The 24,731-nt window shown below is 47.9% G+C and overlaps 1 protein-coding gene across 2 annotated transcripts in view; it reads right to left on the bottom strand.

The window, feature by feature from the left end:
- Window positions 1-24,528, bottom strand: part of SLC23A3 (solute carrier family 23 member 3) — a 72,361-nt gene extending 47,833 nt beyond the window's left edge. The window contains exons 1-6 of one of the 2 annotated variants that reach the window (XM_029605023.1): window positions 24,379-24,528; window positions 13,402-13,547; window positions 13,004-13,098; window positions 11,981-12,054; window positions 11,126-11,307; window positions 6,644-6,767 (exon numbers count right to left, since the gene is read on the bottom strand). In XM_029605023.1, coding sequence (XP_029460883.1) covers window positions 6,644-6,767; window positions 11,126-11,307; window positions 11,981-12,054; window positions 13,004-13,098; window positions 13,402-13,547; window positions 24,379-24,489 — 732 coding nt within the window. In that variant the 5' untranslated portion in view covers window positions 24,490-24,528. Of the gene's footprint in view, window positions 1-6,643; window positions 6,768-11,106; window positions 11,308-11,980; window positions 12,055-13,003; window positions 13,099-13,401; window positions 13,548-24,378 lie in introns of both variants that reach the window. The other variant, XM_029605024.1, reaches the window with a different exon arrangement.
- Window positions 24,529-24,731: the final 203 nt, after the last annotated feature.

Raw genomic sequence — 24,731 nt, 5'->3', positions numbered from 1 at the left:
TTCAATACCATTTGTTTGAACAAAGATACTTGCATGGCATCCAGTATTGCTCTACTGTTTTTAGATTCTGCAGATGGGATTTTCCAGTCTACATCTGGCATATTAAAGTCACCAATGATCACCACTTCCCCTTTCTTACCTATCTTATGGATGTCTTCAACCAGATCTCTGTCCAGCTCTTCCTTTTGGTTTGGAGGCCTGTCCTTTTGGATAGGAGGTCATCTGACCCCCGACTACCAAAACAAAGGACTCGGGAGGAGAGGGGATAGGAGGTCATCCGACCCCTGACTACCAAAACGAAGGACTCGGGAGGAGAGGGGATAGGAGGTCATCCGACCCCCGACTACCAAAACAAAGGACTCGGGAGGAGAGGGGATAGGAGGTCATCCGACCCCTGACTACCAAAACAAAGGACTCGGGAGGAGAGGGGATAGGAGGTCATCTGACCCCTGACTACCAAAACAAAGGACTCGGGAGGAGAGGGGATAGGAGGTCATCCGACCCCTAACTACCAAAACAAAGCACTGGGGAGGAGAGGGGATAGAAGGTCATTCGACTCCTGACTACCAAAACAAAGGACTCGGGAGGAGAGGGGATAGGAGGTCATCTGACCCCTGACTACCAAAACGAAGAACTCGGGAGGAGAGGGGATAGGAGGTCATCTGACCCCTGACTACCAAATCAAAGCACTTGGGAAGAGAGGGGATAGGAGGTCATCTGACCCCTGACTACCAAAACAAAGGACTCGGGAGGAGAGGGGATAGGAGGTCATCCGACCCCTGACTACCAAATCAAAGCACTTGGGAAGAGAGGGGATAGGAGGTCATACGACCCCTGACTACCAAAACAAAGAACTCAGGAGGAGAGAGGATAGGAAGTCATCCGACCCCTGACTACCAAAACAAAGGACGCAGGATGAGAGGGGATAGGAGGTCATCCGACCCCCGACTACCAAAACAAAGGACTCGGGAGGAGAGGGGATAGGAGGTCATCCGACCCCCGACTACCAAAACAAAGGACTCGGGAGGAGAGGGGATAGGAGGTCATCCGACCCCTGACTACCAAAACAAAGGACTCGGGAGGAGAGGGGATAGGAGGTCATCCGACCCCTGACTACCAAAACAAAGGACTCGGGAGGAGAGGGGATAGGAGGTCATCCGACCCATAACTACCAAAACAAAGGACTCGGGAGGAGAGGGGATAGGAGGTCATCCGACCCCCGACTACCAAAACAAAGGACTCGGGAGGAGAGGGGATAGGAGGTCATCCGACCCCTGACTACCAAATCAAAGCACTTGGGAAGAGAGGGGATAGGAGGTCATCTGACCCCTGACTACCAAAACAAAGGACTCGGGAGGAGAGGGGATAGGAGGTCATCCGACCCCCGACTACCAAAACAAAGGACTCGGGAGGAGAGGGGATAGGAAGTCATCCGACCCCTGACTACCAAAACAAAGGACTCGGGAGGAGAGGGGATAGGAGGTCATCCGACCCCCGACTACCAAAACGAAGGACTCGGGAGGAGAGGGGATAGGAGGTCATCCGACCCCTGACTACCAAAACAAAGCACCTGGGAGGAGAGGGGATAGGAAGTCATCCGACCCCTGACTACCAAAACAAAGGACTCGGGAGGAGAGGGGATAGGAGGTCATCCGACCCCTGACTACCAAAACAAAGGACTCGGGAGGAGAGGGGATAGGAGGTCATCCGACCCCTGACTACCAAAACAAAGGACTCGGGAGGAGAGGGGATAGGAGGTCATCCGACCCCTGACTACCAAAACAAAGGACTCGGGAGGAGAGGGGATAGGAGGTCATCCGACCCCTGACTACCAAAACAAAGGACTCGGGAGGAGAGGGGATAGGAGGTCATCCGACCCCTGACTACCAAAACAAAGGACTCGGGAGGAGAGGGGATAGGAAGTCATCCGACCCCTGACTACCAAAACAAAGGACTCGGGAGGAGAGGGGATAGGAGGTCATCCGACCCCTGACTACCAAAACAAAGGACTCGGGAGGAGAGGGGATAGGAGGTCATCTGACCCCTGACTACCAAAACAAAGGACTCGGGAGGAGAGGGGATAGGAGGTCATCCGACCCCTGACTACCAAAACAAAGGACTCGGGAGGAGAGGGGATAGGAAGTCATCCGACCCCTGACTACCAAAACAAAGGACTCGGGAGGAGAGGGGATAGGAGGTCATCCGACCCCTGACTACCAAAACAAAGGACTCGGGAGGAGAGGGGATAGGAAGTCATCCGACCCCTGACTACCAAAACAAAGGACTCGGGAGGAGAGGGGATAGGAGGTCATCTGTCCCCTGACTACCAAATCAAAGCACTTGGGAAGAGAGGGGATAGAAGGTCATCCGACCCCTGACTACCAAAACAAAGGACTCGGGAGGAGAGGGGATAGAAGGTCATCTGACCCCTGACTGTGGCATGAAAACCTCCAGGTATTCAGAAGAAGTTAAAATTGGATTGAAAAATATGAGGGATGAGTAGCAATGCAGAGGATGTAGAAATTGTGATGCTTAAAACTGAAAAAAGAAATTTCTAGAGAAATATAAACTACAAAAACTAAAAACATAGAATTTGTGTTATGTCTAGAAAGTCAAAATCATAAGAGAAGATGTGGGCACACAAGGCCAATCACTGTTCAATACATCATTCCCCAAATTTTATTGGATCAGAGACAAGAAAGGAAACATTTAAGACACAAATACTTTTAAATATCTATGAACTTAACTTATCAGATCATTCTGTCTGTTCACACTTACCTCAGTTGTCAGTAGGCTATACTATAATGCTATTAACACTCTCTACACATTATTCTCTGCCTAATCCAATGCCTTCTCTCTGTTCTGTATATATTTTACCCATCTCTAATATATCTCTTCATGCATCTGACGAAGTGGACTCTGTCCTCGAAAGCTCATGCTTTAATCAATTATTCAGTCTATAAGATGCCACTCGATTCTTGTCTTTTTTGCTACACCAGACTAACATGGCTATCCCTCTAAAAATCTTAGCTTAAAAAAATCTGATTTTAGCATAATTCTGGTCCAAGATCTCACGAAACATTTAAAGGTCCATATTCGGTCACTGTCCGGATAGCAAAATTAGCCAGATAACTTTATCTGACTAACTTTAGGACACCCCTATGGCTTAACTAGACTTTGCCAGATAAGCTATTTGGCCACTTAATGTAAGTCCTCCCCGGAGCATCCCTACTATATCCAGCCAGATACATGCCCAAATATTCATTTAGCCAGATAACTTCGGAGTTATAAATGCCTCTGAATATGGACATCCTAGTGTCAAACAATACTCCCAAATCAGAATCCTCTGATAGAAAAGAAACTGGGGATGTTCAAGCTTCAGTCTTTTGGAGATTAAGACCCAGGTTGTTACTTGGTGACTTAAGGTATCAGACAGATCTGAATCAACAGCCTTCCAAGAGGAAGCATGGTCCCCAGCCTTAACCTGTGGAAATGTAGATCTGATCCAGCTCAGTGCTCTGAAACCTCTTCAGTAAAATCTCATGTGAAAGCGCATCAAAAGCAGCTGAATAAAATCATGCACTGATGCCAGTAGCAGAGCATCTCGGTGTTAACTGAAGGTTTACACAGAAACATTGAAATGTTAGAAGACTGAGATACATTTTATTGGGTCAATCTATGAATAATGAAAAGATGTTCTACTTGAGCTGTTGAGACCCCATTGATCCCATCTGCAGGTGTGATTTCAAGGCTTTAGGAGGGGATCAGGTGTAGCTAGGTAAGGCTGTGGGCTGAGAAGTCCCATAGAAGGGGGTCCTCGGGAGATGTAAAGTACAAACTAGATTAGGAGCAGAAACCTTAGTGACTGGAGGAGTTAGAAATGTTGGTGTAACACCTCCTGAGGACAGAGCAGAAGGAGCCAAAATCTCTAGCATCTTGGGTCATGTCTTAATTTATTTTACTATGTCCTTTTCTGCATGTTTTTAAAGTTGCCTTACAGACTTTTGAAGATAAGTCAGAGGCTGACTGTCCTCACTGGGAGAACGTTGGTGTATCAGCGTGCCTCATGCTGGTTTAGATGGGACCCATTTGGTCTCTACCACAAACTATGTGTTGAGATATTTCTTACACTAAGATCTCTTCTGTGGGAGCGTTCTGTCTAGTGGATGGAAGCTGCATTACTGGAGTGGCACAGGACCTGATTCTCATGTCAGTGGGAAATAAGCAAAGTGAATCAGGTCCATAGAGCATGGGTGATCCAGAGGAGGGTAACTACAATGCCTGAAGCTCTATACTGTAAACCCTATGGCATGTGACCTTGAGTATAGTTAATGCACAAGTGTTTTTCAGTGGAAGAAAACGTCAGAAATAAAAGGTCATTAGTGACATAAAGGTGTATTTCTTCACAAAAAGAGTGGTGCATTCATGGAACACTTTCCTAACAGAAGTGCTGGAAGAAAACCCAGTATCAGCATAGCACAGAGAATCCAAAGCACTAGATAAATATAGTTAGATAGGATGTGTGGTTTACAACAAATAAGTGAGGTTAGGTGGGATCTGTAGTATTTCAGCAGGAAATGGAGGCTAGGTAAGGTTTGTGGCAGTGTAGTAGGTCCGTGAGGTTTGGTGGGATTGCAGTAGGTCAGTGAGGATAGGTAGAGTGGTTAGATGTGGTATTGCAGTAGGTAAGTGACGTTAGGTAGAGAAAACAGTTATTCAGTTGATCGGTGAGGTTCGGTGGGGTGTGTGGTATTGCAGCAGGTGAGGTTAGGTACAGCCTGAGGTTTTGCAGCAGATAAGTGAAATTAGGTAAAGCCTGCAGTTTGCAGTAGGTCACTGAGGTTTGGTGGGGGTCTGTGAGTTATTGTGAGTTATTGCAGTAGGTAAGTGAAGTTAGATTGAATCTGTGATATTGTAATAAGTGAGTGAAGTTAGGTAGAGTCTGCACTCTTCAGTAGGTCAATTAAAATAGGTAGGGTCTGTGGTATTGCAGTAGGTCAGTAAGATTAGGTAGAGTCTGGTATTACAGTACGTAAGAGGTTAGGTGTAATTTGCAGTTTTGCAGTAGGTCACAGATTTGGTGGGGGTCTGTGAAGTATTGCAGTAGGTTAGCGAGATTAGATAGTATCTGCAGTATTTCTGTAGGTAAGTGAGGTTAGGTTGGATTTGTGGTATTGCAGTAGGTAAGAAGTTAGACAGAGTCTGCAGTTTTTCAGTTGATCAGTGAAGCTAGGTAGTGTGTGTGGTACTGTAGCATGTAAGTGATGTTACGTAGGGTCCGTGGCATTGCAATAGGTCAGTGAGGTTAGGTAGAGTCTGCAGTATTGCAGTAGAAAAAAGGATAGGTGGAATCTGCAGTACTGCAATAGCTCACTGGTTAGATGGAATCTGCAGTACTGCAGTAGTTTAGTGGTTAGATGGAATCTGCAGTACTGCAGTAGTTCAGTGGTTAGATGGAATCTGAAGTACTGCAGTAGTTCAGTGGTTAGATGGAATCTGCAGTACTGCAGTAGTTCAGTGGTTAGATGGAATCTGCAGTACTGCAGTAGTTCAGTGGTTAGATGAAATCTGCAGTACTGCAGTAGGTCAGTGGTTAGATGGAATCTGCAGTACTGCAGTAGTTCAGTGGTTAGATGGAATCTGAAGTACTGCAGTAGTTCAGTGGTTAGATGGAATCTGCAGTACTGCAGTAGTTCAGTGGTTAGATGGAATCTGCAGTACTGCAGTAGTTCAGTGGTTAGATGGAATCTGAAGTACTGCAGTAGTTCAATGGTTAGATGAAATCTGCAGTACTGCAGTAGGTCAGTGGTTAGATGGAATCTGCAGTACTGCAGTAGTTCAGTGGTTAGATGAAATCTGCAGTATTGCAGTAGGTCAGTGGTTAGATGGAATCTGCAGTACTGCAGTAGTTCACTGGTTAGATGAAATCTGCAGTATTGCAGTAGGTCAGTGAAATTAGGTGGGGTCTGTGGTATTGCAGTAGGTCAGTGAGGTTCGGTGGGGTCTGTTCAGTATTGCAGTAGGGCAGTGAGGTTAGATGGGGTCTGTGGCATTGCAGTAGGTCAGTGAGGTTCGGTGGGGTCTGTTCAGTATCGCAGTAGGTCAGTGAGGTTAGGTGGGGTCTGTGGCATTGCAGTAGGTCAGTGAGGTTCAGCGGGGTCTGTTCAGTATTGCAGTAGGTCAGTGAGGTTCGGCGGGGTCTGTTCAGTGTTGCAGTAGGTCAGTGAGGTTCGGTGGGGTCTGTTCAGTATTGCAGTAGGTCAGTGAGGTTCGGCGGGGTCTGTTCAGTGTTGCAGTAGGTCAGTGAGGTTCGGCGGGGTCTGTTCAGTATTGCAGTATGTCAGTGAGATTAGATGGGGTTAGTGGTATTGCAGGTAGAGATAGTAAGCAGAATGGATTGGGTTGACATTTTATCTATAGTTTTCTGGTTTGTAAGCTTTTGCTGCTTGTAGCTCTTTTGAGCTAATCCTTATACAAGCATTCAGAATTATGCAGAGCCACACACGTCAGGAGAAAGAGGAAAATAGCCAAAGTGCTGTGCAATTTGTAACTAGACTGAAGAGTGCAACTACTGGTCACATGAGCTTGAGCTGCGCTCTCACGCCCAAAAAATAGAGAGACAAAGCATTCAGTCCCACTGTACCGAAAACATGCGAAAGGCCGGGAAATACGTCTTCAGCACAAAACCCTTCCACTGTTTCCATGTCCAGAGAGGCAAGTAACAAGAGCGCAGGTTCTGGGACAGCAGCATCACCAGGAGGACCAGACTAGGAGAGAAGGACAAAGCACAGACTTTCTATGGGAAGGACATGAGGCTGAGTGTTAGCAAAGCACAAACACCCTCTCTACCCTACACCCAATCAAGGGAGCCTCCCACAAAGACAGCAACATCTGCTGACCGACGGGATAGACCTCGTAAGGGAAGAAAACGGCAACTCCCTTAAATTCATACTAAATTCACTGTGGGAAATATTGTGAAGGTTTAATTACTGAAAAGAAAAAGGGCAAACCAGCCATCCTACCTCTAATATATCCTAATCAAAATACAGTCTGATCCTAAGCATAATCCAGATATCTCAGATCATTAATTTACCTTAATTCTAAACTAACATTCCCTAACTGTAACACACTCTAACCTAGTTATACGCTCACCCTAACACACCCTATCCATAAATATACACTAACACAATCATACACTCATTCTCTCATACCCTAATACAATCAAACAATCACCCTAATACAATCATATACTCATCCTAACACACCCTATCCATAAACATACACTATCACAATCATTCACTCATTCTCTCATACCCTAATACAATTAAACAATCACCCTAACACAATCATATACTCATCCTAACACACCCTATCTATAAACATACACTAACACAATCATACACTCATTCTCTCATACTCTAATACAATCAAACAATCACCCTAATACAATCATATACTCATCCTAACACACCCTATCCATATACATACACTAATACAATCATACACTCACCCTCTCATACCCTAATACAATCAAACAATCACCCTAATACAATCATATACTCATCCTAACACACCCTAATACAATCAATCACCCTAATACAATCATACGCTCACCCTCTCATACCCGAATACAATCAATCACCCTAATACAATCATAAGCTCACCATGACACATCCTATCTTTAAACATACACTAACACAATCATACACTCACCCTCTCATACCCTAACACAATCATACAATAAGCCTAACTGAATCATACGCTCACCCTAACACATCCTATCCATAAATATACCCTAACACCATTATACACTCATCCTATCATACCCTAACACAATCATACAATCGTCCTAACACATTCATATGCTCACCCTAACACACCCTATCCATAAACATACACTAACACAATCATACACTCACCCTCTCATACCCTAACACAATCATACAATCAGCCTAACTGAATCATATGCTCAACCTAACACTTCCTATCCATAAATATACACTAACACAATCACACACTCATCCTAACATACCCTAACACAAGTATACACTTTCCCTAACACAATCATATGCTCACCCTAACACACCCTGACACATCCTATCCATAAATATACACTAACACAATCATACACTCATCCTAACATACCCTAACACAAGTATACACTTACCCTAACACAATCATATGCTCACCCTAACACACCCTGACACATCTTAACCCATAAATATATACTAACACATTCATACCCTCACCCTCTCATACCCTAAAACAATCATTCAATCACCCCAACACAATCATATGCTTACCCTAACACATCTAGACGCATGCTATCCATAAATATACACTAACATATTCATTCACTCACCCTATCATACCCTAACACACAAGTATACACTTACCCTAATACAATTATACACTCACCCTAACACACCCTGATACGTTATCCATACATATACACTAACACATTCATACCCTTACCCTCTCATATCCTAATACAATCATACAATCACCCTAAAACAATCATACACTTACCCTAACACATCCTGACGCATGCTATCCATAAATATATACTAACATATTCATACACTCACCCCATCATACCCTAACACAAATATACACTTATCCTAATACAATTATACACTCACCCTATCATATTCTAACACCCCCAATCCATAAACATATCCTAACACAATCATACACTTACCCTAACAGTAACATACCATAACACAATTATACCTTCACCCTAACACAATCATACACTCACCCTCATATCCTAACACAATCATACAACCATCATAACACAATCATGCGCTCACCCTCTCATACCCTAACACAATTATATGCTCACCCTAACACAATTATATGCTCACCCTCTCGTACCCTAACACACCCTATCCATAAACATATACTAACACAATCATTTACTCACCCTATCATACCCTAATATACCTTAACTGTAGCCTACCTTTACACAATAATATACTCACTCTAAAAGTAACATACCCTAAAATAATCATACACTCACCCTAACAGTAATACACCTAATATAAACATACATGCACCCTAACACATCCTATCCATAATATACTTTAACACAATCATATACTCATCCTATCATATCCTAACACAATCAAAGGCTCACCCTAACACACCCATTTTCAGAACATACCTTAACACAGTTAAATGCCCATCCTATCATATCATAACACAACCATACGCTCACCCTAATGGTAACATACCCTAACACAATCATATGCTCACCCTATCAAACGCTATCACAGCCAAACGTAATACACCCTAACACACAGTAACCCTAACATTTCCTATCAGAATCATACGCTTGTACTATCATGCCCTAACACATACTAACAGTAATACACCCTACCATGTACTAACACATAGTAACCCTAACATTTCCTATCAGAATTATACGCTTGCACTATCATGCCCTAACACATACTAACAGTAATACACCCTCCCATGTACTAACACATAGTAACCCTAACATTTCCTATCAGAATTATACGCTTGCACTATCATGCCCTAACACATACTAACAGTAATACACCCTCCCATGTACTAACACATAGTAACCCTAACATTTCCTATCAGAATCATACGCTTGCACTATCATGCCCTAACACATACTAACAGTAATACACCCTCCCATGTACTAACACATAGTAACCCTAACATTTCCTATCAGAATCATACGCTTGCACTATCATGCCCTAACACATACTAACAGTAATACACCCTCCCATGTACTAACACATAGTAACCCTAACATTTCCTATCAGAATCATACGCTTGCACTATCATGCCCTAACACATACTAACAGTAATACACCCTCCCATGTACTAACACATAGTAACCCTAACATTTCCTATCAGAATCATACGCTTGCACTATCATGCCCTAACACATACTAACAGTAATACACCCTCCCATGTACTAACACATAGTAACCCTAACATTTCCTATCAGAATCATACGCTTGCACTATCATGCCCTAACACATACTAACAGTAATACACCCTCCCATGTACTAACACATAGTAACCCTAACATTTCCTATCAGAATCATACGCTGCACTATCATGCCCTAACACATACTAACAGTAATACACCCTCCCATGTACTAACACATAGTAACCCTAACATTTCCTATCAGAATCATACGCTTGCACTATCATGCCCTAACACATACTAACAGTAATACACCCTCCCATGTACTAACACATAGTAACCCTAACATTTCCTATCAGAATCATACGCTTGCACTATCATGCCCTAACACATACTAACAGTAATACACCCTCCCATGTACTAACACATAGTAACCCTAACATTTCCTATCAGAATCATACGCTTGCACTATCATGCCCTAACACATACTAACAGTAATACACCCTCCCATGTACTAACACATAGTAACCCTAACATTTCCTATCAGAATCATACGCTTGCACTATCATGCCCTAACACATACTAACAGTAATACACCCTCCCATGTACTAACACATAGTAACCCTAACATTTCCTATCAGAATTATACGCTTGCACTATCATGCCCTAACACATACTAACAGTAATACACCCTCCCATGTACTAACACATAGTAACCCTAACATTTCCTATCAGAATCATATGCTTGCACTATCATGCCCTAACACATACTAACAGTAATACACCCTCCCATGTACTAACACATTGTAACAGTAACATACCCTCACCCACAGGATTACCTAGTCATACCTGAAATTATGCATGTTTTATCGTGCACTGCCTCAAGCTTATACATTTTAAATAAACCAATACAAAAAATCTAATACTGTATCCCCTAACCAGGGCCAAATTTTACTCAGATCTTCAGCCCTTCACAACCAAGCTGATGTTTAGACTTTTTTTTTTTTTTTTTTTACTAATTATTGATGCATTTTCGCTTGAAGCCAAGTGGAAACTCAGAAAAAAAAATCACAGCTTCAGACGGTCTTAGAGTATTCACATTTAAAATCACCTCCATTAGTCTTACAGGGGCATGAGTGAGGTCTTGCTGGACGGGGGGAAGTGGCAAAGGGGAGGAAATGGTTTCAGTTTATAGTTACCAAATATACTTTGACGTACAGCATGCTTAGTCCCCAGTTTGCAGAGCAGATGAGAGCGGCCTCTTTGTAGATGGAGAATCCGATGATGGAGAGGGTGGGGGCCAGAACCATGGGCCCACTGCGCTGCGAGATCACCCCACACAGACCAGAGACCCCGAAGAGCATCTGCAGCGCCCCAGAGACCAGCACAGCACCTGCAGCCTGGGTGGAAAAGGGCAGCACCTGAGGCAATGGTAAGAGCAGAAGACACTTCCACCCTGCAGCAAGCCGAGGAGCCGTCCATCCCCGAGGCGCTGGCAAGGACGCCTCGCTCCTCCTATGGCATCTCAGGAGGGACGTCTTGTCTTCTGACGTGCAGGGCAAACTTCACATGTCACAAAGTCCCAGTGACAGGCACTGAAGTGAGAACCTTTCTTAGAAAGGACACAGTGCTGGCAGCGATAGCAGGGATGGGGGAGACTGACCTTTCCCAAGGGTTTCCAGAAGCTCAGTCTAAAGCTGGCCCCCATCCTGGAGCAGAGCCTAGAACCCAGATTCTACAGTGCCAGCCCCCACCCACGCATCCTTGATGAAAGTAAAATGCCTTCCAGCAGGGGTACCGCGAAGTTACTAATGAGCAGCCGGAAGAATAACCCCGTTGGGTCAGTAATGTTCTGCTATGCCCAAAATATTGCACGGTCTGGCACATGGGTCAATCGCCAAGGCTTCAACTCCAGCTACTTTCACCTGTGTGCTAATTCCACCCCTTTCTGCATTTGTGACTCTGTGTCCAATACATGCACGTGTTTGTATTGTATTTTTCTATTTTATGTTCTCCTGCATACAGTCACTCTTCTCTGTGGCTGTGGAAAGCTGCAAAAGGCATAGCACTTACCTCTCTGATCGGCTGGTTCCAGCTGTTGGTGGTGTTACAGGCCAGACTGGTACATTCCAGAGACCCTTCCAAGCCTGTGGAGAGAAAGAGGCCATCAGTCACGGGCGATACGTCAAATATTACTACTACTACTACTACTGAACTTTTCTATAGCGCTAGGCGACCTACGCAGCGCTGTGCAAACATATAAAAAGACAGTCCCTGCTCAATATGAGACTCCTCGGTACCTGCAGGGAGACGGAGACCATCGGTCACTGGCGATACGTCATATATTACTACTACTACTGAACATTTCTGTAGCACTACGCGACGTACGCAGCGCTGTGCAAACGTACAGAAAGACAGTCCCTACTCAATATGAGACTCCTCGGTACCTGCAGGGAGACGGAGACCATCAGTCACTGGCGATACGTCATATATTACTACTACTACTGAACATTTCTGTAGCGCTACGTGACCTACGCAGCGCTGTGCAAACATACAAAAGGACAGTCCCTGCTCAATATGACACTTCTCGGTACCTGCAGGGAGACGGAGACCATCAATCACTGGAGTTACGTCACACATGAGACCCCTAAAGCAGCAATCATGTTAATACAGGTAACATGAATCAACCATCAGCACCTGAAAGGCGACCTCAAGGAGAAGCGTTTTATAAACAGGAAGTGGGATCATAATAGGAAATGTACACTTTCTTTCAAAGATGAGAGTTAAAATGTCAGAAAGAAAATAAACTTAGGAGTACAATGGACAGCAGTTGATATTTTGCAAGCTGCAGCTCACTGTGCAGCAGGAATATCTCGTGGTAGGAACAGGACGGTCACAAAGGCAGCCAAGCAGATTGACTCCTCCCCCCCGGCTCCAAGTAAGTAAGGGGGGCGCCACACCGCCCTTCTGAGTCAATCTATGAGTCTGCAAGCATGTAAGCCCAAAAGGGAAAGGGTACACTGAATGCAACCCTAGCCCGGGCATCATTTTCTCCAGCAACTACCATGGATATGAACTCCTTAAACCATGACTTACCATGCCTATATGCCCTGTCAGCGGCCGACGACTGCCTGCTGAGAATCACAGCTGGGATCAGGAACTGGAAGGATGGGGCCTGGACCAGCGGCAGCCTGCGCGAGACAGCAAGATTATCGCACTGAGATCAAGTCATCCATTCAAAGGCTGCAGAGAGCACCTGCATAGGAGCTATTCAGGAGGCTTGGCCGAAATCCAAACACTCGGCTCTGAGTATGGAAAGGTCAGCCCAAGAGCCTCACATGGCTGCTGAGCTGCCTGTGCAGGTCTCCCCTGGTGCCAGCATCACAGCTGCACCCTTCTTTTCACCCCGAGGCTGGAAGGAGTTGCAGGGTGGGGGGTCTATGGCACCTGCTGCTGCCCAGAGGAAGGGGGAAGGGTCCTGCTGGATAATTTACCTGCTTCCCAGAGTGGTCTGTAAGGCCGTGGAAACCCCACAGGTGAACAGGCTGGTGGCCAGCAGTTGCTTCTGGTTCTCCTGAGGCAGCTTCTGGAGCAGCAGGATGTGGCACACGCAGAGCAGAGAGGCCTGGACGAGGAGGTGCTGTGGAGACAGACGGAAGAAGGCAGGAGTCCAAGCATGCAGCTGGGGAGCGCTCGGTCATCGTCGCCGCGCGGCCAGCTCCTGCAAGCCTACGGGCAAGGGCTCCTCGCAGGATGAGCTGCACACCACGCGTGTGAGAAATTTCAGGAGCGGTGCCCGCAGCAGCCGACCACCAGCCCCTAACCTGAGCCCTGGGGATGTATCTGGAGTTAATTATCTGGGTAACACAGAAGCCAGAGTCTGCAGTCTGGACGTGAGGCTGCTCGTCGCCTGCTCTGGCTGAAGGCATTGCAAAGAAAGGCCACCAAAAGCCCTATGAGATGAGACTTCAGGATGGGGGTGGGGGCAGTGCTTTTCAGGCAGGAGGCAGCAGCAGGCATTAGAGGAAGTCAGCACAGGGCCTATGAGCCAGCACACGTTCACAGACCCTGCAAAGGTGCTGCCCTGGCGTCAGGTTTTGCAGTAGCAGGAAAGCCCTGAATGAGGAGGGAATCGGGGCTTCTGCAAGGCCCACGAGCTTGCACTAACCCACAGACTTGCAGATCACCAGTGGGCTTGGGACCAGCCATGGGGGGAGGGGAGGGGAAGGCCGAGTGTGCACGGGCCAGTGGGACCAGCCATGGGGGGAGGGGAGGGGAAGGCCGAGTGTGCACGGGCCACTGGGACCAGCCATGGGGGGAGGGGAGGGGAAGGCCGAGTGTGCACGGGCCACTGGGACCAGCCATGGGGGGAGGGGAGGGGAAGGCCGAGTGTGCACGGCTCACTGGGACCAGCCATGGGGGGAGGGGAGGGGAAGGCCGAGTGTGCACGGGCCACTGGGACCAGCCATGGGGGGAGGGGAGGGGAAGGCCGAGTGTGCACGGGCCACTGGGACCAGCCATGGGGGGAGGGGAGGGGAAGGCCGAGTGTGCACGGGCCAGTGGGACCAGCCATGGGGGTAGGGGAGGGGAAGGCCGAGTGTGCACGGGCCAGTGGGACCAGCCATGGGGGGAGGGGAGGGGAAGACCGAGTGTGCACGGGCCAGTGGGACCAGCCATGGGGGGAGGGGAGGGGAAGGCCGAGTGTGCACGGGCCACTGCTCCTCCTTTCTCACCACCCACCACCGAACCCTCTGCAAGAGAAAATGCTGCCCTGTCATCAGCCTGCCCTCTTCACACCACTTTTCATCCACCTCTGGTCCAAGGCCCAGAAGAAACATGTTATTTATGTTATTTAATATTATTTATATACCACATACTCCCCAGATCATAGCAGTCTGCAATAAAGACACAGTCATCAAATACAAGCTAGACATGAAATCCCTTACATATTTGTGCATTCTGGACTGGAATCAGTCTGAGGTAATCATGCCCCCCCCCCCCCGCCCCCCCTCTACGCTAGCAGCTGCAGTTTGCTCCTTGAACACTTGTTGAAATAACCAGCGTTTTAATTCCAGATGGAAATTCTCAGGCATGGTGCTGCATAATATTGCTCCGCTCCCTCGCTTGCCCCAGATTGGCCTACCGGATGGTTGGAACATCGCAAGCAGTGTCGGGGTGTATTGTACATGAAGCTTCGTGCCCGAGCAGAGAGATTCGGTATTATTGCAGACTCTTTTCTTAACTAGAGTTAGCCCCTTGCGTTGTACTCTAAACTGGAACTGGAGTAATGTGCTCGCATGACCATGTCCCAGTAAGGATTCTCGCCGCTGAGATCTGTAGCAGCTGTGAAGATCTAATCGTACCAACAGGCAATCCGAAGAATCCAAACCTGCAAAAATCATTGCTTGCAATACTAAACAGTAATCATCCCCCTCTAGGAATGGTTTTAGCCCGCTCCGAATTCTGAGTTTATGATGTCCTGCTTTAATCAGATTTTGTATGCGAGCTTCCAGCGAAAGTCTGGTTTCAAGCCAGACCCCAAGATCATGCACTACCAAAGACATTTCAATGTTTTTTTAAACTTTCAAAACTGAATTTCGGGATATTTTCGGTAACCGTTTGTCTGGATTTAAGCATCGTTTCAGTTTTGGCTACCTTTAGAAATAGCCTGTAATGAAAAGGGCATTGCTGAATGGCATTTAAATGGATTTCTAATTCCTTTAAGGCTGAAATGAAAGAGATTCTTATTGGGATGGAAACTGGATGTGGTCAGCACATATCCTGAACTGTCCAGACGTTTGCGCTAGACTCACACCCTGAATGAAGACTCTCGCTGATAGGGAGGGTTTCATATCCTGAATTGTCCAGACGTTTGCGCTAGACTCACACCCTGAATGAAGACTCTCGCTGATAGGGAGGGTTTCATATCCTGAACTGTCCAGACGTTTGCGCTAGACTCACACCCTGAATGAAGAATCTCGCTGATAGGGAGGGTTTCATATCCTGAACTGTCCAGACGTTTGCGCTAGACTCACATCCTGAATGAAGAATCTCGCTGATAGGGAGGGTTTCATATCCTGAATTGTCCAGACGTTTGCGCTAGACTCACACCCTGAATGAAGACTCTCGCTGATAGGGAGGGTTTCATATCCTGAACTGTCCAGACGTTTGCGCTAGACTCACACCCTGAATGAAGAATCTCACTGATAGGGAGGGTTTCATATCCTGAACTGTGCAGACGTTTGCGCTAGACTCACACCCTGAATGAAGAATCTCACTGATAGGGAGGGTTTCATATCCTGAACTGTCCAGACATTTGCGCTAGACTCACACCCTGAATGAAGAATCTCGCTGATAGGGAGGGTTTCATATCCTGAACTGTCCAGACGTTTGCGCTAGACTCACACCCTGAATGAAGAATCTCACTGATAGGGAGGGTTTCATATCCTGAACTGTGCAGACGTTTGCGCTAGACTCACACCCTGAATGAAGACTCTCGCTGATAGGGAGGGTTTCATATCCTGAACTGTCCAGACGTTTGCGCTAGACTCACACCCTGAATGAAGACTCTCGCTGATAGGGAGGGTTTCATATCCTGAACTGTCCAGACGTTTGCGCTAGACTCACACCCTGAATGAAGAATCTCGCTGATAGGGAGGGTTTCATATCCTGAACTGTGCAGACGTTTGCGCTAGACTCACACCCTGAATGAAGAATCTCGCTGATAGGGAGGGTTTCATATCCTGAACTGTGCAGACGTTTGCGCTAGACTCACACCCTGAATGAAGACTCTCGCTGATAGGGAGGGTTTCATATCCTGAACTGTCCAGACGTTTGCGCTAGACTCACACCCTGAATGAAGACTCTCGCTGATAGGGAGGGTTTCATATCCTGAACTGTCCAGACGTTTGCGCTAGACTCACACCCTGAATGAAGAATCTCGCTGATAGGGAGGGTTTCATATCCTGAACTGTGCAGACGTTTGCGCTAGACTCACACCCTGAATGAAGACTCTCGCTGATAGGGAGGGTTTCATATCCTGAACTGTCCAGACGTTTGCGCTAGACTCACACCCTGAATGAAGACCCTCGCTGATAGGGAGGGTTTCATATCCTGAACTGTCCAGACGTTTGCGCTAGACTCACACCCTGAATGAAGACCCTCGCTGATAGGGAGGGTTTCATATCCTGAACTGTCCAGACGTTTGCGCTAGACTCACACCCTGAATGAAGAATCTCGCTGATAGGGAGGGTTTCATATCCTGAACTGTGCAGACGTTTGCGCTAGACTCACACCCTGAATGAAGACTCTCGCTGATAGGGAGGTTTTCATATCCTGAACTGTCCAGACGTTTGCGCTAGACTCACACCCTGAATGAAGACCCTCGCTGATAGGGAGGGTTTCATATCCTGAACTGTCCAGACGTTTGCGCTAGACTCACACCCTGAATGAAGACCCTCGCTGATAGGGAGGGTTTCATATCCTGAACTGTCCAGACGTTTGCGCTAGACTCACACCCTGAATGAAGAATCTCGCTGATAGGGAGGGTTTCATATCCTGAACTGTGCAGACGTTTGCGCTAGACTCACACCCTGAATGAAGACTCTCGCTGATAGGGAGGGTTTCATATCCTGAACTGTCCAGACGTTTGCGCTAGACTCACACCCTGAATGAAGACTCTCGCTGATAGGGAGGGTTTCATATCCTGAACTGTCCAGACGTTTGCGCTAGGCTCACACCCTGAATGAGGAATCTCACTGATAGGGAGGGTTTCATATCCTGAACCGTCCAGACGTTTGCGCTAGACTCACACCCTGAATGAAGACTCTCGCTGATAGGGAGGGTTTCATATCCTGAACCGTCCAGACGTTTGCGCTAGACTCACACCCTGAATGAAGACTCTCGCTGATAGGGAGGGTTTCATATCCTGAACCGTCCAGACGTTTGCGCTAGACTCACACCCTGAATGAAGACTCTCGCTGATAGGGAGGGTTTCATATCCTGAACCGTGCAGACGTTTGCGCTAGACTCACACCCTGAATGAAGACTCTCGCTGATAGGGAGGGTTTCATATCCTGAACCGTCCAGACGTTTGCGCTAGACTCACACCCTGAATGAAGACTCTCGCTGATAGGGAGGGTTTCATATCCTGAACTGTCCAGACGTTTGCGCTAGACTCACACCCTGAATGAAGACTCTCGCTGATAGGGAGGGTTTCATATCCTGAACTGTCCAGACGTTTGCGCTAGACTCACACCCTGAATGAAGACTCTCGCTGATAGGGAGGGTTTCATATCCTGAACTGTCCAGACGTTTGCGCTAGACTCACACCCTGAATGAAGAATCTCACTGATAGGGAGGGTTTCATATCCTGAACTGTGCAGACGTTTGCGCTAGACTCACACCCTGAATGAAGACTCTCGCTGATAGGGAGGGTTTCATATCCTGAACTGTGCAGACGTTTGCGCTAGACTCACACCCTGAATGAAGACTCTCACTGATAGGGAGGGTTTCATATCCTGAACTGTCCAGACGTTTGCGCTAGACTCACACCCTGAATGAAGAATCTCGCTGATAGGGACGGTTTCATATCCTGAACTGTGCAGACGTTTGCGCTAGACTCACACCCTGAATGAAGAATCTCGCTGATAGGGAGGGTTTCATATCCTGAACCGTGCAGACGTTTGCGCTAGACTCACACCCTGAATGAAGACTCTCGCTGATAGGGAGGGTTTCATATCCTGAACTGTCCAGACGTTTGCGCTAGACTCACACCCTGAATGAAGACTCTCGCTGATAGGGAGGGTTTCATATCCTGAACTGTCCAGACGTTTGCGCTAGACTCACACCCTGAATGAAGAATCTCGCTGATAGGGAGGGTTTCATATCCTGAACTGTGCAGACGTTTGCGCTAGACTCACACCCTGAATGAAGACTCTCGCTGATAGGGAGGGTTTCATATCCTGAACTGCCAGACGTTTGCACTAGACTCACACCCTGAATGAAGACTCTCGCTGATAGGGAGGGTTTCATATCCTGAACTGTCCAGACGTTTGCGCTAGGCTCACACCCTGAATGAGGAATCTCACTGATAGGGAGGGTTTCATATCCTGAACCGTCCAGACGTTTGCGCTAGACTCACACCCTGAATGAAGACTCTCGCTGATAGGGAGGGTTTCATATCCTGAACTGTCCAGACGTTTGCGCTAGGCTCACACCCTGAATGAGGAATCTCACTGATAGGGAGGGTTTCATATCCTGAACCGTCCAGACGTTTGCGCTAGACTCACACCCTGAATGAAGACTCTCGCTGATAGGGAGGGTTTCATATCCTGAACCGTCCAGACGTTTGCGCTAGACTCACACCCTGAATGAAGACTCTCGCTGATAGGGAGGGTTTCATATCCTGAACCGTGCAGACGTTTGCGCTAGACTCACACCCTGAATGAAGACTCTCGCTGATAGGGAGGGTTTCATATCCTGAACCGTGCAGACGTTTGCGCTAGACTCACACCCTGAATGAAGAATCTCGCTGATAGGGAAGGTTTCATATCCTGAACTGTCCAGACGTTTGCGCTAGACTCACACCCTGAATGAAGAATCTCGCTGATAGGGAGGGTTTCATATCCTGAACTGTCCAGACGTTTGCGCTAGACTCACACCCTGAATGAAGACTCTCGCTGATAGGGAGGGTTTCATATCCTGAACTGTGCAGACGTTTGCGCTAGACTCACACCCTGAATGAAGACTCTCGCTGATAGGGAGGGTTTCATATCCTGAACTGTCCAGACGTTTGCGCTAGACTCACACCCTGAATGAAGACTCTCGCTGATAGGGAGGGTTTCATATCCTGAACTGTCCAGACGTTTGCGCTAGACTCACACCCTGAATGAAGACTCTCGCTGATAGGGAGGGTTTCATATCCTGAACTATCCAGACGTTTGCGCTAGGCTCACACCCTGAATGAGGAATCTCACTGATAGGGAGGGTTTCATATCCTGAACTATCCAGACGTTTGCGCTAGGCTCACACCCTGAATGAGGAATCTCACTGATAGGGAGGGTTTCATATCCTGAACTGTCCAGACGTTTGCGCTAGACTCACACCCTGAATGAAGAATCTCGCTGATAGGGAGGGTTTCATATCCTGAACTGTCCAGACGTTTGCGCTAGACTCACACCCTGAATGAAGAATCTCACTGATAGGGAGGGTTTCATATCCTGAACTGTCCAGACGTTTGCGCTAGACTCACACCCTGAATGAAGACTCTCGCTGATAGGGAGGGTTTCATATCCTGAACTGTCCAGACGTTTGCGCTAGACTCACACTCTGAATGAAGACTCTCACTGATAGGGAGGGTTTCATATCCTGAACTGTCCAGACGTTTGCGCTAGACTCACACCCTGAATGAAGAATCTCGCTGATAGGGACGGTTTCATATCCTGAACTGTGCAGACGTTTGCGCTAGACTCACACCCTGAATGAAGAATCTCGCTGATAGGGAGGGTTTCATATCCTGAACTGTGCAGACGTTTGCGCTAGACTCACACCCTGAATGAAGACTCTCGCTGATAGGGAGGGTTTCATATCCTGAACCGTGCAGACGTTTGCGCTAGACTCACACCCTGAATGAAGACTCTCGCTGATAGGGAGGGTTTCATATCCTGAACTGTCCAGACGTTTGCGCTAGACTCACACCCTGAATGAAGACTCTCGCTGATAGGGAGGGTTTCATATCCTGAACTGTCCAGACGTTTGCGCTAGACTCACACCCTGAATGAAGAATCTCGCTGATAGGGAGGGTTTCATATCCTGAACTGTGCAGACGTTTGCGCTAGACTCACACCCTGAATGAAGACTCTCGCTGATAGGGAGGGTTTCATATCCTGAACTGCCAGACGTTTGCAGTAGACTCACACCCTGAATGAAGACTCTCGCTGATAGGGAGGGTTTCATATCCTGAACTGTCCAGACGTTTGCGCTAGACTCACACCCTGAATGAAGACTCTCGCTGATAGGGAGGGTTTCATATCCTGAACTGTCCAGACGTTTGCGCTAGGCTCACACCCTGAATGAGGAATCTCACTGATAGGGAGGGTTTCATATCCTGAACCGTCCAGACGTTTGCGCTAGACTCACACCCTGAATGAAGACTCTCGCTGATAGGGAGGGTTTCATATCCTGAACTGTCCAGACGTTTGCGCTAGACTCACACCCTGAATGAAGACTCTCGCTGATAGGGAGGGTTTCATATCCTGAACCGTCCAGACGTTTGCGCTAGACTCACACCCTGAATGAAGACTCTCGCTGATAGGGAGGGTTTCATATCCTGAACCGTGCAGACGTTTGCGCTAGACTCACACCCTGAATGAAGACTCTCGCTGATAGGGAGGGTTTCATATCCTGAACCGTGCAGACGTTTGCGCTAGACTCACACCCTGAATGAAGAATCTCGCTGATAGGGAAGGTTTCATATCCTGAACTGTCCAGACGTTTGCGCTAGACTCACACCCTGAATGAAGAATCTCGCTGATAGGGAGGGTTTCATATCCTGAACTGTCCAGACGTTTGCGCTAGACTCACACCCTGAATGAAGACTCTCGCTGATAGGGAGGGTTTCATATCCTGAACTGTGCAGACGTTTGCGCTAGACTCACACCCTGAATGAAGACTCTCGCTGATAGGGAGGGTTTCATATCCTGAACTGTGCAGACGTTTGCGCTAGACTCACACCCTGAATGAAGACTCTCGCTGATAGGGAGGGTTTCATATCCTGAACTGTCCAGACGTTTGCGCTAGACTCACACCCTGAATGAAGACTCTCGCTGATAGGGAGGGTTTCATATCCTGAACTGTCCAGACGTTTGCGCTAGACTCACACCCTGAATGAAGACTCTCGCTGATAGGGAGGGTTTCATATCCTGAACTATCCAGACGTTTGCGCTAGGCTCACACCCTGAATGAGGAATCTCACTGATAGGGAGGGTTTCATATCCTGAACTATCCAGACGTTTGCGCTAGGCTCACACCCTGAATGAGGAATCTCACTGATAGGGAGGGTTTCATATCCTGAACTGTCCAGACGTTTGCGCTAGACTCACACCCTGAATGAAGAATCTCGCTGATAGGGAGGGTTTCATATCCTGAACTGTCCAGACGTTTGCGCTAGACTCACACCCTGAATGAAGACTCTCGCTGATAGGGAGGGTTTCATATCCTGAACTGTGCAGACGTTTGCGCTAGACTCACACCCTGAATGAAGACTCTCGCTGATAGGGAGGGTTTCATATCCTGAACTGTGCAGACGTTTGCGCTAGACTCACACCCTGAATGAAGACTCTCGCTGATAGGGAGGGTTTCATATCCTGAACTATCCAGACGTTTGCGCTAGGCTCACACCCTGAATGAGGAATCTCACTGATAGGGAGGGTTTCATATCCTGAACCGTCCAGACGTTTGCGCTAGACTCACACCCTGAATGAAGACTCTCGCTGATAGGGAGGGTTTCATATCCTGAACCGTCCAGACGTTTGCGCTAGACTCACACCCTGAATGAAGACTCTCGCTGATAGGGAGGGTTTCATATCCTGAACTGTGCAGATGTTTGCGCTAGACTCACACCCTGAATGAAGAATCTCGCTGATAGGGAGGGTTTCATATCCTGAACTGTCCAGACGTTTGCGCTAGACTCACACCCTGAATGAAGAATCTCGCTGATAGGGAGGGTTTCATATCCTGAACTGTCCAGACGTTTGCGCTAGACTCACACCCTGAATGAAGACTCTCGCTGATAGGGAGGGTTTCATATCCTGAACTGTGCAGACGTTTGCGCTAGACTCACACCCTGAATGAAGTCTCTCGCTGATAGGGAGGGTTTCATATCCTGAACTGTGCAGACGTTTGCGCTAGACTCACACCCTGAATGAAGACTCTCGCTGATAGGGAGGGTTTCATATCCTGAACTGTCCAGACGTTTGCGCTAGACTCACACCCTGAATGAAGACTCTCGCCGATAGGGAGGTTTTCATATCCTGAACTGTCCAGACGTTTGCGCTAGACTCACACCCTGAATGAAGACTCTCGCTGATAGGGAGGGTTTCATATCCTGAACTATCCAGACGTTTGCGCTAGGCTCACACCCTGAATGAGGAATCTCACTGATAGGGAGGGTTTCATATCCTGAACCGTCCAGACGTTTGCGCTAGACTCACACCCTGAATGAAGACTCTCGCTGATAGGGAGGGTTTCATATCCTGAACCGTCCAGACGTTTGCGCTAGACTCACACCCTGAATGAAGACTCTCGCTGATAGGGAGGGTTTCATATCCTGAACTGTGCAGACGTTTGCGCTAGACTCACACCCTGAATGAAGAATCTCGCTGATAGGGAGGGTTTCATATCCTGAACTGTCCAGACGTTTGCGCTAGACTCACACCCTGAATGAAGAATCTCGCTGATAGGGAGGGTTTCATATCCTGAACTGGCCAGACGTTTGCGCTAGACTCACACCCTGAATGAAGAATCTCGCTGATAGGGAGGGTTTCATATCCTGAACTGTCCAGACGTTTGCGCTAGACTCACACCCTGAATGAAGACTCTCGCTGATAGGGAGGGTTTCATATCCTGAACTGTCCAGACGTTTGCGCTAGATTCACACCCTGAATGAAGAATCTCGCCGATAGGGAGGGTTTCATATCCTGAACTGTCCAGACGTTTGCGCTAGACTCACACCCTGAATGAAGACTCTCACTGATAGGGAGTGGTGGGATCCTGTTACTAATGAAAAGAGCTGGAGCCCAGTCCGACTCTGCCCTACGTGACCTTCTCCCCAGGGAACTCTGAGTGGAGAAGGTCTGCTCGTCTGCCGTTGCTCCTGACTCTGGCAGGAGCATCCAGGGAACACGACCTGTCCTACTGATTCAGTCTCATGTTTTCATTAAGGGCCTCCGAAGACACTTTAGAGCCCACAGACCTCGCTTTGAGAGATGTCTGGAGGCTGCCCAGCCACTTATACAACTTTTGTCAGTTTTCGTCTTGTGGCCCAGACAGCTGCCTCTCTCAGCCACCCCTTCCGCTGGCCCTGCTGTTACCGACAGCTGGGTGTCATTCTCTGATGAATAGGAAAAGCAGCTGGGTGCTTCTTAATGCCGGGCTGCATCAACCAGTTCAGTGAGTGGCAAGGTATTTCCTTCCTCCCCGCTCCTTGGCTCTTGCAGCTCAGTTTCAATCAGCCTCTCTGGGGCTGCGGTGCCCTGCATCTTCACTCACAGCTAGCCCAGGCATCTCCCACCCTGAACCTAGCCACTAGGGGTCAGCACTGCGCGCCGGCCGGCACTCCCGCCACCCCAGGAGCGGCCGGCATTGACCCCCCCGGGATTAGAATCGCGTGGCAGGGCGCTGCCGCGCGACCCCCCCTGAGCCAGCCAGAGGCCGCTCGCGTTGCGCCAGGCCCCTCACTCAGCTCCTCTTACCTGCAGGACGAAGAGGCAGCTCAGGCTCCAGGGGGGCCGTTTGTGAGCGGCGTAGGAGGCGGTGCTGGGGCTCCGCGCAGCAGCGGCGCCGGTCATGGCCGCGTCCTCCATTCCCCGGGCCAGCTCCTGCCCAGGAGTCTGCGAAGCACACATGCACGCCCGGCTGAACTTTTTACCTTTGCTTCTTACATAAAGCGCCTTGCTCTGATTAGCCATTAACCGGGGCACTGCAGGTCTGTTACCTATTCTCGCTCGGGTTTTCTAGTAATCGGGAGACGGGAACAGGGGCCCACTTTGCAAAACTTGTTATGCCACGAATCTCAGAGACACTTCTCAGGAATTGCTTGGCACAA

The sequence above is a fragment of the Rhinatrema bivittatum genome, chromosome 6 (genome assembly GCF_901001135.1).
Source record: "Rhinatrema bivittatum chromosome 6, aRhiBiv1.1, whole genome shotgun sequence".
Lineage (NCBI taxonomy): Eukaryota > Metazoa > Chordata > Amphibia > Gymnophiona > Rhinatrematidae > Rhinatrema > Rhinatrema bivittatum.
This window is presented reverse-complemented; position numbering and strand designations above follow the sequence as displayed.